The sequence below is a fragment of the Triticum aestivum genome, chromosome 5D, assembly GCF_018294505.1.
Source record: "Triticum aestivum cultivar Chinese Spring chromosome 5D, IWGSC CS RefSeq v2.1, whole genome shotgun sequence".
NCBI lineage: Eukaryota > Viridiplantae > Streptophyta > Magnoliopsida > Poales > Poaceae > Triticum > Triticum aestivum.
Window position 1 is genome coordinate 393,161,636 of NC_057808.1, and position 18,101 is coordinate 393,179,736.

At 44.8% G+C, this 18,101-nt stretch overlaps 2 protein-coding genes across 2 annotated transcripts; one reads left to right on the forward strand and one right to left on the reverse strand.

Moving 5' to 3' along the window:
- Window positions 1–282: 282 nt before the first annotated feature.
- LOC123122060 (proteasome subunit beta type-1) lies at window positions 283–3,959 on the reverse strand. The gene is made up of 7 exons (XM_044542193.1): window positions 3,744–3,959; window positions 3,556–3,663; window positions 2,190–2,271; window positions 1,119–1,248; window positions 898–1,040; window positions 659–745; window positions 283–564 (listed from the first exon to the last, which is right to left on the reverse strand). The coding sequence occupies exons 1-7, from the start codon at window positions 3,782–3,784 to the stop codon at window positions 490–492; spliced, it is 666 nt and encodes a 221-aa protein (XP_044398128.1). The 5' UTR covers window positions 3,785–3,959; the 3' UTR covers window positions 283–489.
- Window positions 3,960–11,615: 7,656 nt separating this feature from the next.
- Window positions 11,616–14,556, forward strand: LOC123125093 (probable auxin efflux carrier component 5b). The gene is made up of 5 exons (XM_044545628.1): window positions 11,616–12,462; window positions 12,567–12,652; window positions 13,855–14,012; window positions 14,140–14,216; window positions 14,358–14,556. The coding sequence occupies exons 1-5, from the start codon at window positions 11,720–11,722 to the stop codon at window positions 14,425–14,427; spliced, it is 1,134 nt and encodes a 377-aa protein (XP_044401563.1). The 5' UTR covers window positions 11,616–11,719; the 3' UTR covers window positions 14,428–14,556.
- Window positions 14,557–18,101: the final 3,545 nt, after the last annotated feature.

Here is an 18,101-nt window from a genome sequence, read left to right on the forward strand (position 1 = left end):
GTTCTTCAGCTTCCAGTGAGCTTCTCAGCCCCGACGACGACCTCCACCGGTGAGGTCAAAATCAAACTTAAAACTCACCACCCATCAGATTGGCTTTCCAGCCTCCACACCGTCGGATCTTCATGTTTCATTTGCTTCTAAAAATTTAAGGTATCCAGTTTTAGGCTTTGGCTACCTAAAACCTACTCTCCACGCAACTAAAAACTGTTTTTAGGTATCCAAATTTTAGCCTGGCAGTTGAAGATGCCCCGATGAGAGTATTTATTCCGGGTAATCATAGAATGGCTATGAACGTACTTTTAGCATTTCCAACAAATAGCTCAGCATCTCATATGCATGAAACAACAAAGTAGTTTAACAAAGCAAGCTGGGTCGATCCTGGTACATCATCACGGAAGCAAAGCAAGCACGGGCGTTTCTATCAAGTAGCAGCTCTGGGCATAATAATTCCCTATATCTAGGGAAGCAAATGGCAACCGCGGCGCAAACTTAGTCCTTCCTCAACTCGATGTACTCGCGCCTCGTCCCAGCTTTGTTAATGACTACAATCTCCACCTTGTCCCCCTGCATTATTTGTAGGTTCAGCAGATTAGTACAGTGGCAAATGTATAAACAGCAACAAACGATGATCTCTAGGAACCGAGAGAGGGAAACATACGGTGTAGATGTCCCTCTCAGTTGCAGATGCAAAGACATCCTTAACTAGGTCGACCGCCTCTGACTCGGACAAAGGGGTGACGGCATCCTGCATACATTGTAAGGAAGATTCTTAGGAACCTCTGAGGCACTATTATAATCACCATTCATCAATGGGACGTGCGTAAATTTGCTTGCTTTAGTCAGCAAGAGATCTGTGATTTGATAGCAGACAAGAAATATAAAAATGTGAGGGCTTACTCTTGCAGGGACTAATAGTGGACTAGGTGATTTCAGCTGGTTGTCCAGCACTGGCATGATCAAGGTAGACCCTGATCCCTGAGCACTGTAACCAGTCCTTTCATAGGACCCAACAGCATCATAGGAGTAGACACATCCTTTCCCTGCACAAGTATAATACAAGTTCAGAACACGCTAAACAGGAAAATCTAACTGACAAAACCAAATACGGAAGTCGGTACCTTCACTGTCAAGCCCACCAAGCACGTTGAAAGCATAGTATGGGAAGAATCTCTTGTAGTACAGGGTGTTGGAGAGCAATTGTGCCATTGCTGGGCAGCTCATCCTTTTATTGTGCTGGTGCTGGTATAGCTACATATACAAATAAAATAGGACATTAATCATTTAGCTACCAATGTTTTCATACATCATGAACAGATTTAAGGTACACTGCACAAATGCAGCTCAATACTGACACTGCAGTGTATTCCAGGTGTAGAAAGTGGCAATGAAATACCATTTCTTGTAAATAAAAACAAGCAGTTGTTGCATTGCCACACAGCATTAGTACTACATTGCCAAGGAGAAGAGAACAGAGAGCATGATTGAGGAGGCAATGGATAGGAACGCAAGGAAATATGATGAAGTGGACCATATGCTTTATGGTTAGATTAAGCCTCAAACGGAAGCTCATAAAGAAGTTGCTAAAATCTACGGTAAACATTATGATGAGCTTAAGCCCCAAAATAAGGCGGAAAAAACAAGTTGTTAAAATCTTCCCTAAACATTACTAATCAAAATAAAGAGACTGATGGTACTAGCACTACGACACAATAATAAGATTAATCTGCGATACTATTGCAGGTTGCTTTGTACCACAACCACGTGTCCTACAAATATATGTTAAGCAGTGTACTGATTTTCAGCAATTCCAGACTGCTACAGTCCAGAATTTGGACCTAACATCAGATTTCCAGGCATTGCAATAAACAAAATGTGCCATGTATCCATGCCCAGGGAACCAGTAATGGTAGAGCAGTTGTTCTGGGTTTTCGTCTGGAACTGAGATGAAGATGGTCCAAAAAACAAACAACTTCCATCATCAGAGTAACTGCTAACTGGAAATATTTTTGGAAGTTCAAATAGCTTGAGACCACCAACAGATCAAATACTCCCCAAGGAAATTCCAAAACACATAGCTATAAAGAATTTGATTGGGATGAAACCATCCAAGAATCATTTGGTATCGACACCGAAGGTGTGAATGGATGTATATAGGCAAAACACGGATAAATGAGATTTTGCAACTTTACCAGTTCTCTGGCAGCTAAGTTCTTCTGTAGAGCTTTGATGTCACCTTGGAAGCCAGAAGATGCTATTACACATTTATCGGCCCTAGACAAATAAAGAAATGATGTTTTAATATTTTACGCAAGCAATGAGCCACATATTGAAATTCTTAACAATATAAAAATTGTCAGCTAGGGAATACCCAGCTTTGTCACAAAGCGGGATAAAGAGTCATTGTTAACTAAGCTTCATGGTAAAAGAAAGAAACCAATTGCATGATAATAACTAGGACCTGCTAATGTGTGCCTACAACCCTACAACATTTGCTTTCACTCATACAACAAGATATTACTGCAATGTATATCATTAACTAGACTTAATTAAGAATTTAGATATAAAGGATTACCGCCTAACATTAAGCAAGAAAATAGATTTGCAGAACATGCTCTTTGAAAGCAAATTTGAAATTTGGGGAGTTGGGGGTATAACCAAATGCAAGTAACATCACAATAGCAAGGCTGTACTGGAACATAACTACGGCACGATTGGTTGTGATAAAACTCTCAATCAAATGAAGACATCTATTGCATCATCATTGATTCATTGCATCATTTTGTGTTAGATGTCCTACTCCAGACGGTGTAAACCAGAAAGCTTATTATCAATTTTCACATCAACCAGCAGCACGGAGCAAACCTATAGGTAAGAGATATCATCCACTGCCAGCTATCCATACCAAACAGTTTAACGCCTATGGAACAAAAATAGAACCAAATTGTCTGTCATGGTAGGAACAGACGTTACGACAGACCAATTCCAGAAGACGCACATGAAGTAGAAATCTAAAAGAATTTGAGATAAAGCTCATTGTAGACTTCCTGAATGCCAGCATAGAAGCAAACCTAATGGCATCTTACAAATTTTATCTGTTTGAACTTAAAGATAATAAGCATAAAAATGAAACAATAAAAACATCTTTCTATCTCCCAAACCAATCCTCTACTTAATTACAGGGACGAAGATGGCTGTCCAGGCTAAGACAAAAGTATCCTATGACCTGGAGTGAGGGTACACAAACTAAAGGCAAGGCATGTTTCATGTTTATGTCGTCTCTCCATAGAAATCCGCAAATCGCATCAAAAGCACGCTGGGACAGCCAGCGTTTACAGCAAAAAACTCATGAACGTTTAGGTGTTTTCCCCAAATTCAATCCGAGACCTCCAAACACCAAACCCTAACCAAATCAACGAAGTGAGGCTCTAAAATCCGACCTCTCCACCAAGGTATTCAAATCCCTACCGCACCACAGAGCCACACGGCCTCCCAGCCGACAAACCCTAGTCCCCAGGCGGGCAGATCGAGGCGCGAGATTTGGGCGGGGGAACTTACAGCTCGCAGATCTTGGAGTGCTCGCGCGTGAGGATGTTGTATCCGACGGAGAGGCGGGTGTCGGCGGCGACCACGCAGTAGTCCGCGCCGGCGATGGCCACGCAGGTCCTGCACAACCACCAACCTGTTATGAGATGCGCGGAGACGGGGGGGAGGGGCCGACGAAGGGCCAGAGGGGGGGCGCTTACCCGCCGTTGTTCTCGTAGACCCAGTCGCCGCGCCTCGACATGGCGGTGGTCGGAGAGGGCGGGCTGCTCGGGGGGCTGGTGGTGGAGTCGCCGGAGTTCGTGGCTTGGAGGAGAAGGCGAAGTGGAGCAGTGCGGTGCCCTGTGTCTCGCTTCCTTCCCTCTTTGATCAGATTTCTTCGTGGCCTTCTCGATCTCGGCGGCCTGAGGCTTCGTAGGCCGTTCTGGGCCGAGATGGACTGGGCTTTCTTTATGCGCGACAAGCACAAGGCTTTCTATCGGGTCTGAATTGGGGCCCAGTCCCCGACAGAAAATATTTCGTTTTTTTCTCGTGTGTTATGTAATCCGATAGTTTCTCCTTCCTTCCAAAAAATGTAGTCTACGGCACATCTTAGTGACTTAATTAGCATCAAAAAACATACCCACACGAATCTTCACGTAAAATCAATGGTACACAACTTAAATGTACAATACTTATGGTACATATAGATGTGCTTTACCAAAATTGAAAAATGTAAGCCGATGCTATCCTCATTTCCTAAAAAATTGCAACACACTAAGTATTTTTAAAACAATGCAACCATGTCACATCTGCAAGTGTGAGTCATTGATTATATTTTTTTTGCATTACCTTATACATGTAGCTGCCAGATAATGAGTCCATGGATGTGAGTCATAAGTTGTACTTTTTGCATTATGTTTTCTGTTGTTAAGGATAATCCAGTGTGTTAAGCACTTGGCGCATACCTATGTACTCTCTTCGTGCCTAAATATTTGTCTTTCTAGAAATTTCAATAAATGACTACATAGGGAGCAAAATGAGTGAATCTACACTCTAAAATATGTCTATATACATCCGTATGTGGAGTAGTTCATATTCTTTTTTTTGTTAGAAATGACATCCTTTTAACTGAGGTTCATTTTTTCTTTTTATACATCATTTTGTTTTATACTTTATTTTTTATTATTTTTAAGATATAAATTGAGAACACTGTTATTTTTACTTTCCATTAGTTTTTGCTATTCTTGTACCAGATATTTATGTATTTCTTTTGACAAGGCTTCCACAGCAATGTGCGGGGGGTATCAAGTTCCAAAAAAAGGAAAGGAAAAAAAAGCAATCTGATGTCATGTAGGAGACTAGGAATAATGCAATAACAATACTAAGGAAAAAAGCTTTAAAACGCCCGACTGACTGACGCGAGCGTCAGTCCCCCCTTTCTCTCGCACAGGACGTGTGTCTCATGTGGGGCCTGCCTGTCACTGCCCCTTTCGAGCATTATCACCATCGAACGAAAATCGCTCGCTATTTCCCTTCCGCTTACACATCTCTCTCTTTCTCTCTCTCTCTCTCTCTCTCTCTCTCTCTCCCCCCCATACCTCTTGGATCTCGTTGTTGCACTTTCTCCCTTCTTCGTGGAAGCTACGCCACCACGGTGTGGGGCGACTACTGCGCTGCAAAGGCTAGCTGCCACACGCACAAGTTGCTTGAACTCGGCAATCGGGAGGTGTCAGGTTGCAAGGTAGCCCCTGCGTGCTTCCATCTTCAGCAAGGTCGGAGCTCGATAGTGCGGACATGCTACAAAGATGGTCACTGTCAGAACTCTCTCCGCCGCTGCACGCGATGCTACGATGCAACACACATAGGGGTGTTGCATGCTACGAAGGGTGACGGTGTTGCAACGGGCCGTCGGCACTCCTCCGTCGCGGCGAGGGTGTCGCGGGGATCTTTTGATGATGCAAAAGCAGACGTCGATGGCACTCTTCCGCGGGCTGCGCATGATGATGCAATGCAAGACGTAGGGTGTTGTCAGGGACGATTCCAAGGGGGGCGAGCCCCCCCCCCCCACCCCCCAACGATCACGTTGCCCCTTAATAGCGATGAGGTATTAGCAGTTTTTTCTGTGTATACACATGATTCGTGGTTGTCTCGCCCCCCCTTTGCCCATGTATATATATCAAGCCCATGTTTATATATCACGTACTTGCCGGCAGCAGGTCAAAGCTCATGTAGTGATTGCAGCAGGTAGCCGGTCAAAGGCCCAAATATTAGAAGAAGAAAAAGAAAAGAATAACAGCCCGCCGTGAAAACAGAAGGACCCACGCGTGGAGCAACTAGTTAACGAGCGCTCCTTCGAGAGCCTCGCAACGATCAGCGCCACTTGGCGCGCTCTCAGCCATTCACCACGTGTCGCGCTCTGGACGCTCCCTCCAGATTTTTTTTTATTTTTCCACACGCGTTTTCGGCTTTTTAAACGGTTTTTTCCTGGGTTTTTTCGACGTTTTGGTTTTTCCCCGGTCTTCCTTAGCGTTTCGACCAAAAAAATATTTTTGCGCGAAAAAACGCGTTTATTTTTTTTTCTTTCGTGAAAAGTCACGCTTTTTTTCGCGATAGTCACGGCCGTGCCTTTCGGAAACGAAAAAAAATGCATTTTCTGTTTTTTTCTTTCGCGAGAGTCACGGTTTTACTTCCGCGAGAGGCACGGTTGTGCTTTCGGGAGAGTCACGGCCGTGCCTCTCGGAGAGGGAAAAACAAAACGCGTTTTCTATTTTTTTTCTTTCGCAAGAGTCACGATTTTGCTTCCGCGAGAGGCACGGTTGTGCTTTTGCGAGAGTCACGGCCGTGCCTCTCGAAAAGGGAAAAACAAAACACGTTTTCTGTTTTTTTTTTCTTTCGTGAGAGTCACGGTTTTGCTTCCGCGAGAGGCACGGTTGTGCTTTTGCGAGAGTCACGGCCGTGCCTCTTGGAAAGGGAAAAAAATACGCGTTTTCTGTTTTTTTTCTTTCGCGAGAGTCACGGTTTTGCTTTTGCCAGAGGCACGGTTGTGCTTTCGCGAGAGTCACGGGCGTGCCTCTTTCGGAAAGGGAAAAAACGCGTTTTCTGTTTTTTTTTCTTTCCACGAGAGGCACGGTTGTGCTTTTGCGAGAGTCACGGCCGTGCCTCTCGGAAAGGGAAAAAATATGCGTTTTCTGTTTTTTTCTCTTTCGCGAGAGTCACGGTTTTGCTTTTGCCAGAGGCACGGTTGTGCTTTCGCGAGAGTCACGGGCGTGCCTCTTTCGGAAAGAGAAAAAAACGCATTTTTTGTTTTTTTTCTTTCCACGAGAGTCACGGTTTTGCTTACACGGGAGACACGGTTGTGATTTCGCGAGAGGCACGGACGTGCCTCTTTCGGAAAGGGAAAAAACCGTGCTCCCGGTTTGGTTTTTTCGTCCGGTTTTTTTCGTGAAAAAAAAGTTCGTCAAAACCTATCAACATGGGATCTAGTTTTGAAGATCTCGACGCAAGAAATCCAATGATGAAAACGGTTTGAGATTTGGACGCACGGTTTAAGAGATAAAACGTTTTGAATAAACGAATCTACGAAAAAAGGGAAAACTCCCAGGTTGCGACAAGTGGCGCGCTGCATGTGCGCCACTTGTCGTGACCTGGGAAGATGGAGTGTTCTTTGCAACGAGTACTCCTTAATTAGTGATTTCGCGCTCACACTCGTCGCACGTACACGGTAGTTTCATTGTCTCAAAAAAAAAAAAACCGAACACGGTAGTTTCATTGTCTCAAAAAAAAACGAACACGGTAGTTTCCTCTGGTCGCTTGTTTCCAATCTGCTAGTTCCTGGCTTCCTGCGATCGGAAAAACTTACTCACTAACGCTGCCGCCACGCAGATCATCTACCGTCGAGAAGGGAAGGCAACAGGCAAGCGCCGTCGCGCAGATCCACAGGCACATTCCGGCCGGCCGGAAAAAGGGTTAGTTTATTTTTTAGGATTAGACGAGTTTGTGTCTTATAATGTAGTTATGTGATCGTAGAACTACATACAAGGAAAACTAATTAGAAATTTTTTGATTCTCTAATTGTGTTTGTGTAGACATGAAGATGAAAAGAAATGGATCAATTCATAGTTTTTTTAATGCCAATTGGTTCAAGCTGTCAGCCATGTGAACATGATGCAAACGCAAACGATCTGCAACCTATCCAAGAGAACAACCCTAGTCCTGCTAAAGGTGATTATGAGCCTGATCATTGGTTTGGCCAGCATAAAGTGGATTAGGGGAAGCACTATCACAAGGAGCCACCATGGACCTAAAGATGCATGACTTCCTCTATGCCTCCATGGTACGACCCCTCTCGTCAACTTCAAATCTTTTAATTAATTTTGTCTAAAATAAATGATCGTTGATTGATGGACATGAAAATCAGATTGGAGTCAATTATATGTAGTAAAGCGCACCAATTTTGCTGTATAAATTTAATACAAAATAAAGTTGTCCGGTCGAAGATGGACAATTTGGTAGTCTTCTAGTGTTTACATCAATGAAAACATGGTTTCAGTTTTGGCCTTTTACACGTTCTTAATATTATTTGGCTGGGTCGAAGCTCATTGGTATGTAAGAGCTCAAGTTAGGAACTCGCCCCCCTATACCAAATTCCTGGCTCCGTCCCTAGGTGTTGTGTGCTGCGAAGGGCGTCGGTACCGCAACAAGCCTCCGGCGCTTTGCTGGTGCTGCAAGGGGTGGTGCGGTGAGCCGCTGTTGCAACACAGCCGGCTCCTTTTGAAGCATTTGCTTGCAGCATCTGGAGTTGTTGCAGCATGATGACGCGACGGGTAGGGCGGTGATGTGATGTCATGACGAGGCGTCGTCAATGGTGCTGCGAGGAGGGGTGTTGGCCCTGTTGCGAGCAGTGTCACCGCCATGCTCACGACGGGCGAAGAAACAACGACATCCTTCTTTGCGTTGACCGATCCGATGACCAATTTGCGCCCAGATCATGACGAATCAGAACAATGTGATACTGCTGTCTGTCTCTAGAACACGGCGCATCAGAAATTTTGGTGACACTTGCAAGATATTTGTCGGCTGTACAAATGTGTCAAGGAAACACACTTGACACTCACGTGCGTACGTGTGGTGTCTATATGTACTGTATGTGGTTGCGTCTCTCTTGCTGCAAGTCTTGCAATTGACTGGGACGGTGGCCGATCCCAGCAATATTTTCTCTGTCTGGCTTCGCTGTGGAAGCTCAGGTCGTTGCATCGACCATTTCTTCTCAGACATCGGAGCAGCAGAGGCAGCGGACAGTGTCCCAAATTGCATGTGCAGTTTGCGTGGACTTCATTCAGTGATCACGATTCACGGTCTCCTCCGCAGTGGCCGATGGATCCGTAGGATCTTGCATGACATGTTTGTCTCCCCCGGATAATTGTGGGCCCCCTCACTTAATTAAATCTCGACCAATCCTAACCACCTTGTAAAACCCCAGTGTGTCTAGCATTACCGAGAATTCTAAACACACGGACTAGTTACTGAGCTTTACGGGCATATTCCAAACTAATCTCCCCCCCCCCCCCCCCCCCCCGAGTTTCAGCGGGGGTGGGCCCCCACCATAATTCTACCCAATTAAAACATGCCAACTAAGCCACTCCGTTGATCCCGTAAAATGATATCCGTGCGTGTACCGTTGCTCCTAGCATTACTCTTGTCTCCCATGACCCTGAGCCACCAAGACTGCGTGTCAAGCGAAAAGATTCTACTCTTAGATAGCTCGTAACTTGCTCTATGCCATTTTTTCTAACTACTTGTGGTTTTCATTCTAAAATTTAAGGACATTCATCTACCATGTCAAAAAAAAATCAAAATCAAAATTGATTTGCACCTCAGCAAACAAGAAAAAGGGAATTTGTACATTTAATTTGTATATAGCTCGGTTGCCAATGTTTCAACTAAAATATAGTCGGCTTATGTAGACCAGATGTAGACACTGAGTTGGAGCCTTCGGTGACGCGATAGCAGTGATGCGGTGGTACCGAGGAAGGAAGTCTGGCGTGAGGTGGCCGAGTCGGCATGCCATGTCATCATCATTAAACTTGAACTTAGTAAACAATGAGTATAAATTGCACCCATTTCCCATACGAGCTATAGGCGGAAACCTAGCTCCATATGAGAATTGAAAAGAAAAAGGGAGGAAGACAAGTAAAATGGTCATGTTTTCATGAGACCTGACAGGTAGGATTGGTTAAACCCTGTGGATCTCACTGTAATGGATTGGGAGGCAAAATATAAATGTGTCTTGATTGAATAGTAACACAGGTGAACAGCTAGGAGGCTCGCTGAGATGGTGAACTGAAGGAGCTGCACTTTACATCGACTGTATTGATCTTGCGATGGAGATTGATGATGTTCAGTTTACAAATTGCTTGCGGGAAGCCAATGGGACTGCTCATGAGTTAGCTAAATGTTGTTAGGAGAACCATATATCTTGTACTTGGGTATATGTTCCTCCCTCGTTTGTTCTTGAATCTTTTGTAAACGATGTAAGCATTTTGCATTGATCAATAAAGTTAGCTAAGAAAAACAGGTGAAGAATTGCACTACCTTAAGGCAAGGGCATACTCCCTCCATCGATCCGGGTTTGTACGTCGGGCGATGATTTTTAGGTGTTCAATTTGATTAAAGAAAAGTGTACAATTCCTGAAATAGGACGAAGAACCATATGTTGTAGAGTAATTAGGCAGTGCTGACATTGTATTTATGTTAATAAAGTTAACTAAAGGCGATATCTCTAGTAGTAATAGTTTACCGGTGAGTGGCCGAAGCACCAATAGTATAAGGAAAAACTTTGTTTTTGCCACTCTAGCTTTTGACCACTTTGCCTTTGCCACTCTAGGATTTGACATTTCACTTTTGCCACTCTTAGTTTTTGACAATATATCACAATTGCCATTCCATGGCAAAAGCAATAATTTTAGAGCGGCAACAATTGTGATACATTGTCAAAATCTAAGAGCGGCAAAAGTGAAATGAAAAATTATTACTTTTGCCACGAAATGGCATTTGTAATGTATTGTCAAAAGCTAAGAATGGCAAAAGTGATATGTCAAATTCTAGAGTGGCATAAGCAAAGTGGGTAAAGGCTAGAGTGGCAAAAACAAAGTTTTCCCATAGTATAATTGTACTGAAACGACCCAGTGATCATCATATTCTAGTGTCCTTATTTCAAGGAAAACAAGATTGCTTGATATTTGTGCGAGACAAATCTGGCTAAGTAGCTAAGGTTTTTTTTTGTTTGAACCATGCAGGAGGAGGACTGCATGTACTCCCTCTGTTCCTAAATATAAGTCTTTTTTTGAGATTCCATGACAAACTACATACGGATGTATATAGACATATTTTAGAGTGTAGATACACTCATTTTGCTCCGTATGTAGTCCATAGTGAAATCCTAAAAAGACTTATATTTAGGAACGAAGGGAGTATAATATTAGAGAGAAAAATAAGTACAAGCGACCAATAGTCCACAAGAACTACCATACAACACCACCCAAGATCATACAACATCGTCTACAGCGAAACGGCCATAACCCTAACAGTGAGTGTAGAACAAAGCGACCCATACTTGCTTCTGCCCATTGTTTGGCGTCAGCAATAACTTGATCCAAGATTTTCAACAGCGGCGTGTAAGCGTTCTCAAAAACCCTGCCATTCCTCTCCCTCCATATACTCCAGGTGACAAGTATTATCAATGTGTTCAAGGAATTCCTTTTGGTTCCTTGAACTCTAGCCCTTTTGCAACTTGCCACCAATCTCGCAATGAGACATCAGACAAAGGGACGACCTCCGTAATCCCGGCCCAATGGAGCACCAAACCCCAAAGAATTGAGACTACACTGCAGCCCCAAAATAAATGGTGTGTTGTTTCCTGGGTCACAGTACGAAAACAGCAAGCATCCTTGTGCGGAAGTCCTCGCTTGGCTAACTAACTAAGGTTACAAACTTGGTATACAAGATATTCTATCACTATTGATGTTGGTATGAAAGGTGCATAAGTGGCATCATTGTCGATGTCGATTGTTGAATTCCTGCTAGTTAAATGAAGCGATCGATCGAGGAGAGAATGGCAGGCAGCTCGTCGCATTTGTCCAACTCCACTTGGTTATTCCTCGGTACCTAGACCAAAGCACCAAACCACGAGTGAGCCGCGATGATAGGGTGGGGGGACGTGTACAAGGTGGTGTCCGCCATGGCGCCGCTCTACTTCGCCCTGGGCCTCGGCTACGCCTCGGTGCGGTGGTGGAAGTTCTTCACCCGCGACCAGTGCGACGCCGTGAACCGCCTCGTCATCTACTTCGCGCTCCCCTTCTTCGCCTTCGACTTCAACGCCCACGCCGGCACCTTCGCCGCAGGGTACCGCGTCCTGGCGGCCGACGCCGTCGCCAAGCTCGTCGTCGTGCTCGCGCTCGGCGGGTGGGTCGCGTACTGCCGCTGGCGGCATTGGATCCGTGGCCCCAAGGCACCACCCGCGAGCTCGGCGTGGCCGGGCCCCTCCTGGTCGTGGTGCATCACCGGCTACTCGCTGGGCACGCTCAACAACGGGCTCTTCGTGGGCGTGCCGCTGCTGGACGCCATGTACGGCAAGTGGGCGCGCGACATCGTCGTGCAGCTGTCGGTGCTGCAGGCCGTCGTGTGGCTCCCGCTGCTGCTGGTGGTGTTCGAGGCGAGGCAGGCGTGGCTGGAGGTGACGTCGGCGCCGGCACCCGACGGCGGCGCGCGCGAAGAAGGCGACCAGGCAGCGCTGGGGAGCGACGACGGGGACGGCCGGAAGACGGCGGCGACGGGGTGCGCGTTCTGGGCGCGGCTGCTGCGGACGGTTGGGCTCAAGGTCGGCGGGAACCCGAACGTGTACGCCAGCCTCCTTGGGGTTCTGTGGTCCTCCGTGGCAAACAGGTTCGACGCAGCAGATTAAGTAGCGATTTTTCTCTCACATGAAGTAGGAGTACTACGTAACATTTTCTGGTTATATCCATTTACGTTTTTAAAATGACATGTAGGTGGCACCTGGAGATGCCAGGCATCGTAGATGGCTCGATTTCGATCATGTCAAGGACCGGCCTTGGGATCGGAATGTTTAACACTGGTACGTACTACTCCCTTCCTCTGAAAAAGTTTGTCCCTCGTTCTACGACAACTTGTCATGGTAGTGTTTGGGTGGTTGATCACACTGCCGTGCATTCTCTCCCTAGTGTGTCCACAGAAACATCTTTTTTAGCTAAACTTGTCACGCTTTTGTGGCAACTCATATTTTGGCCAACTTTGTCACAAATGAGCTTAGGCCAAAACGTGGCTCAAGACCAAAACGTCTAAAGGGACTAACCAACTAGCTGTTACTACTCCCTTCGATCCATATTATTAGTCGCTCAAATGGATGTATCTAGCACTGAAATACGTTTAGATACAGCCGTTTGAACCACAAGTAATATGAATCGGAGGGAGTACTTAATTCTAGTCCTTTCAAAGGTAATTAACAAAATCTGCAATCAAAATTTATTTCTTATAAAATACGTACACTAGCTGAACTTGCTTCGAAAAATGTTAGCATCACAAAATCCATGCGAAAATTCGCAGGGGCACGCAGCTGCCCTACCCTTCCCGGCCACCCGATTGCCTCGCGATCCACAAACTAGTTGGATCTCACAAAGGAAAAAATAGTTTTAAGTTTCAATCTTTGAAACTAACGATTTTGCATCTGAAACTTGCGATTTTCTCAATCGTTCATATCAAGTTTCAAAGTTGAAACTTAAAGTGCGTTTTTTTGGTACAAAATTGCGATTTTGTGGGTCCCTTATACTAAGTTTCAAAGGTTGAAACTTAACAAATTTGTTTAAAACTGCTCAAAATGGATCTTATTTGAAGGTCAACATCACGAGAAACATGAATATCAAAACATAATTTAATTTAGTTTTTTCGTTCAAAAGAAATGAAAGGTTGAAAATCGAAGCCAAAAGAAAAAGCACGCGAGAGGGACCTGCATCTGTGTTGCCACAAATCCTCTCCCAGAATCCATGGTGTATTCTACTTTAATTTTTCTCAAATTTAATAACATTTCATTTATAATATGACTAAAAAATAGTAGTACACCTATTTTGCTGGACAAATGCAAAGATAGTATCACATATACTAGTAGTGGCCAAAGTTCCAAACATTGACCGCACACAACAGTAGACCTTATATTTCAGAAATGAGAGAGTAAATAGTAATGAATATAATTCAAAACAGTATGAGATCGAAGAGAAATTAGGTGATTGATCATGAATGGCATATCTGGCGGTTGTATTGTAGGCCTGTTCATAGGTCTACAGGACAAGCTCGTCGTGTGCCGGCCTGGACTGACGATGTTGGGCATGGCGATGAGGTTCGTCGCTGCTCCGGCGGCCACCGCGGTCGGAGCGCTACTTTTGGGACTGCGTGGTGACCTTTTGCGTGTTGCCATCTTACAGGTAACAGTACATAAGTTTACAGGTTACAGGCTTACAACTAATGCAAATGGCGTTTCCTTCCTTTTTTTGGCTAATTGAGCCAAGCATCCAGATCAATGGTAGTAACTCACTTTGTTCCTGTTGGTAGGCTGCACTGCCTCAGTCTGTCGGAGCATTTATCTTCGCGCTAGAGTATGACCTGCACGCTGATGTACTCAGTACCGTGTAAGTAAACTGCAAATGTGATCGTGTCATGGTGATTAGAGTCCTCCATTAACTGTTTGTGCATATCAACCACATTGTTCTTTTCCGAAGAGAAAGATAACATACGTAAGCTATAACTGCTCTTTCCTTCTTTTTTTGCAGGGTAATAGTCGGCACGCTGGCTTCGCTGCCTGTGATAATCACATATTATATTGTTTTAGGGCTCTTGTGAATACGTTATATGTTCCCCTTCTATTTTATTTTGGGGATTTGTTATGTATGTGTGCCTACAAATACAAGATGTACCAACTTCTCAATGTTTACTTCAACAAGAATTGCGCGTGCTTGGGCCGCTCTTCTCCTTGGGCAATGCCATCATGACTAACACTGTTAATATCAAATAGTAATAGTTACATCGTCCGCAAGTGTATCTAGTAAAAGCTAGGTGGTTTAATGATTCATTGATCTAACTACAAGAATCACTAGAGATAAAACGAAACCAAGCTATCTTATGTGAGGCTCCATTCGCCTTCCTTGGACAATGCTCAAAGTCGACCGACCATCGCCGCTATCGCAAAACAATTTGCATATATAGTTGTTCCTATAATACACAATCTCTAGTCTGCAAAACATGTCTCAACCACTCCCATAGTGATTGGATCATTGGATTCAACCTGAACTGCATCACTTTGAGTGTAGTTCTCTAGCATCAAGCGGTGTCTCACGTCCATTGCTTCTATCATTGGCACACTCGAAACATGATGTAAAACTTGCATGCAGCAGCGTAAAAATTGATGGCATTCATGTTATATGTGCCACTTCGGAATAACAATAAACCAATGGAGTACTAGTTGGAGGGAACAAATTCCACACCCCCATTCATAATTACTCACCACTGCCACTTGTTTGACTAGATGATATCCCACAAGTTGCTGCGGGAACTTTGTTTAGACACATGCATAAAAATTGCTACAGAAAACTATAAACTAATGAAAAAGCAAATCTAGTACTTCCTCTGTTCCAAAATATAAGTCTTTTTAAATATTCCAATGCGGACTAAATACGGAGAAAAATGAGTGAATCTACACTCTAAGATATGTCTACATGCATCCGTATGTAATCCCTTTTGGAATCTCTAGGAAGACTTATATTTAGGAACCGAGGGAGTAGTAGCTTGGGTTTATATATTAAAACAATACAACATATTAAGCATGTGACAGAATGTTGCATAAAAAGAGAAATTGTTTTCAGATTGAAGTTAACAAAAGAAAAACGAAACATGAACTACATAGATTTGCTCCTAGTGTCCAAAACATATATCATCCATAACCACACAAGAAAAATGCAATTTTTTAACTTATGACTGACATGTGTTATTGTTCATGTGGCTGTTGGAAATATGCCCTAGAGGCAATAATGAAGTGGTTATTATTATATTTCCTTGTTCATGATAATCGTTTATTATCGATGCTACAATTATATTGACTGGAAACTCAAATACATGTGTGGATACATAGACAACAACATGTCCCTAGTGAGCCTCTACCGGACTAGCTCGTTGATCAAAGATGGCTATGGTTTCCTAGCCATAGACATGAGTTGTCATTTGATAACGAGATAACATCATTAGGAGAATGATGTGATGGACAAGACGCAAACTATAAGCGTAGCATATGATCGTATCAAGTTTATTGCTATTGTTTTCTGCATGTCAAGTATCTGTTCCCATGACCATGAGGTCATGCAACTCACCGACACCGGAGGAGTACCTTGTGTGTATCAAACGTCGCAACGTAACTGAGTGACTATAAAGATGCTCTACAGGTATCTTCGAGGGTGTCTGTTGAGTTGACATGAATCAAGACTGGGATTTATCACTCCGTATGACAGAGAGGTATCTCAGGGCCCACTCGGTAATACAACATCACAATGAGCTTGCAAGCAATGTGACTAAGGAGTTAGCCATGGGATCTTATATTACGGAACGAGTAAAGAGACCTGCCGATAACGAGATTGAACTAGGTATGGAGATATCGACGATCGAATGTCGGGCAAGTAACATACCGATGGATAAAGGGAACTGCATACGGGATTAGCTGAATCCTTGGCATCAAGGTTCGACCGATAAATATCTACGTAGAATATATTGGAACCAATATGGACATCCAGGTCCCGCTATTGGCTATTGACCGTAGAGGTGTCTCGGTCATGTCTGCATAGTTCTCGAACCCGCAGGGTCTACACACTTAACGTTTGGTGACGATCTAAGTATAGTTGAGTTATTGTGTTGGTGACCGAAGGTTGTTCGGAGTCCCGGATGAGATCCTGGACATGACGAGGAACTCTGAAATGGCCCAGAGGTGAAGATTGATATATAGGACGAAGGGAATCGGATTCCGGAAGTGTTCCGGGAGGTACCAGGTTATCGCCGGAAGACCGAAAAGGGTTTCGAAGGGCCCCGACAAGTGTTGAGGGGCCTCATGGGCCAGGGGAAGGGGGCACACCAGCCCACAAGGGGCTGGGCACCACCCTCTCCCCAGCTCACTCGGCCAAGGGGTGGAGGAGGCCACCTAGCTAGGGCCGGCGCCCCACATGGCTTGGGGGCCAAGCCACCCTAGGGTTGTGTGAAGCCCCCGATTCAATCGTACACTAATCATGGACGCAAATGTGTACGATCAAGATCAAGGACTCACGGGAAGATATCACAACACAACTCTAGACACAAATTAAAATAATACAAGCTTTATATTACAAGCCAGGGGCCTCGAGGGCTCGAATACATAAGCTCGAAAACACAAGAGTCAGCGGAAGCAACAATATCTGAGTACAGACATAAGTTAGACAAGTTTGCCTTAAGAAGGCTAGCACAAAAGCAACATCGATCGAAAAGGCAAGGCCTCCTGCCTGGGAGCCTCCTAACTACTCCTGGTCGTCGGCGGCCTCCACGTAGTAGTAAGCATCGGCGGTGGCATCTGGCTCCTGGGCTCCGACATCTGGTTGCATCAACCGGAAAGAAGAAGAAAGGGGGAAAAGGGGGAGCAAAGCAACTGTGAGTACTCATCCAAAGTACTCGCAAGCAAGGATCTACACTACATATGCAACATTATCAAAGGAAGGCTGTATATGTGGACTGCGCTGCAGAAATGCCAGAATAAGAGGGGGGAAGCTAGTCCTATCGAAGGCTAGCATCTTCTGGAAACCACCATCTTGCAGCAACAGGAGGGAGTAGAGTAGCATAAAGTAAAGTAGTAGTAGTGTTATCAACCTCGGCCAGAGATTCTTTCTCGACTCCCTGCGAGAAAGCAATCCCAGAGCCATACTATCCATTTCTCATATCCATGTCTCATCTCAAGTATCCAGTTCTAGTTGTATCGATCGGGATACAACTCCAAGTGTCCGTTACTGTATGACAGGCTATCGATAGATGTTTTCTTCCCTGCAGGGGTGCACCAACTTACCCATCACGCTCGATTATCTCCGGCCGGACACACTTTCCTGGGTCATGCCCGGCCTCGGCCAAACAATACGCCGCAACCCGACCTAGGCTTAATAGAGAGGTCAGCACGCCGGACTAAACCTATGCCCCCAGGGGTCATGGGCCATCGCCTCGGGAACTCCTGTACGTTGCGAACGCGGCCGGTGAGCAGACCTAGCTACCTCCTTAAAAAAGGCAGGTGCTTACCAGTCCAACCCAGCGCGCGCCGCTCAGTCGCTGACGTCTATTAAGCTTCAGCTGATGCATACGATGTAGAACACCCATACTATGCCCACGTGATGGTTAGTGCTATTAGGCCAGAGGCCCCTCGGATCAAATATCAAAATCATAGTGGATTAGGAACGCGCGGTAACAAGCAGAGACTCACGAAAGATGTGACCCCGTTGCCCCGTCTTGAGGACTTGCGGCAA

What these genes read in the sequence shown, in the direction of transcription:
- LOC123125093 (XM_044545628.1), top strand. Translation starts at nt 11,720, where the DNA reads ATGATAGGGTGGGGGGACGTGTACAAGGTGGTGTCCGCCATGGCGCCG. An exon ending in TGGTCCTCCGTGGCAAACAG is followed by an intron (nt 12,463 to 12,566) that starts GTTCGACGCAGC and finishes AATGACATGTAG; the next exon opens with GTGGCACCTGGAGATGCCAG. An exon ending in TGCGTGTTGCCATCTTACAG is followed by an intron (nt 14,013 to 14,139) that starts GTAACAGTACAT and finishes TCCTGTTGGTAG; the next exon opens with GCTGCACTGCCTCAGTCTGT.
- LOC123122060 (XM_044542193.1), bottom strand. Translation starts at nt 3,784, where the DNA reads ATGTCGAGGCGCGGCGACTGGGTCTACGAGAACAACGGCGG. An exon ending in CACTATTAGTCCCTGCAAGA is followed by an intron (nt 746 to 897) that starts GTAAGCCCTCAC and finishes CAATGTATGCAG; the next exon opens with GATGCCGTCACCCCTTTGTC. An exon ending in CTGAGAGGGACATCTACACC is followed by an intron (nt 565 to 658) that starts GTATGTTTCCCT and finishes CAAATAATGCAG; the next exon opens with GGGGACAAGGTGGAGATTGT.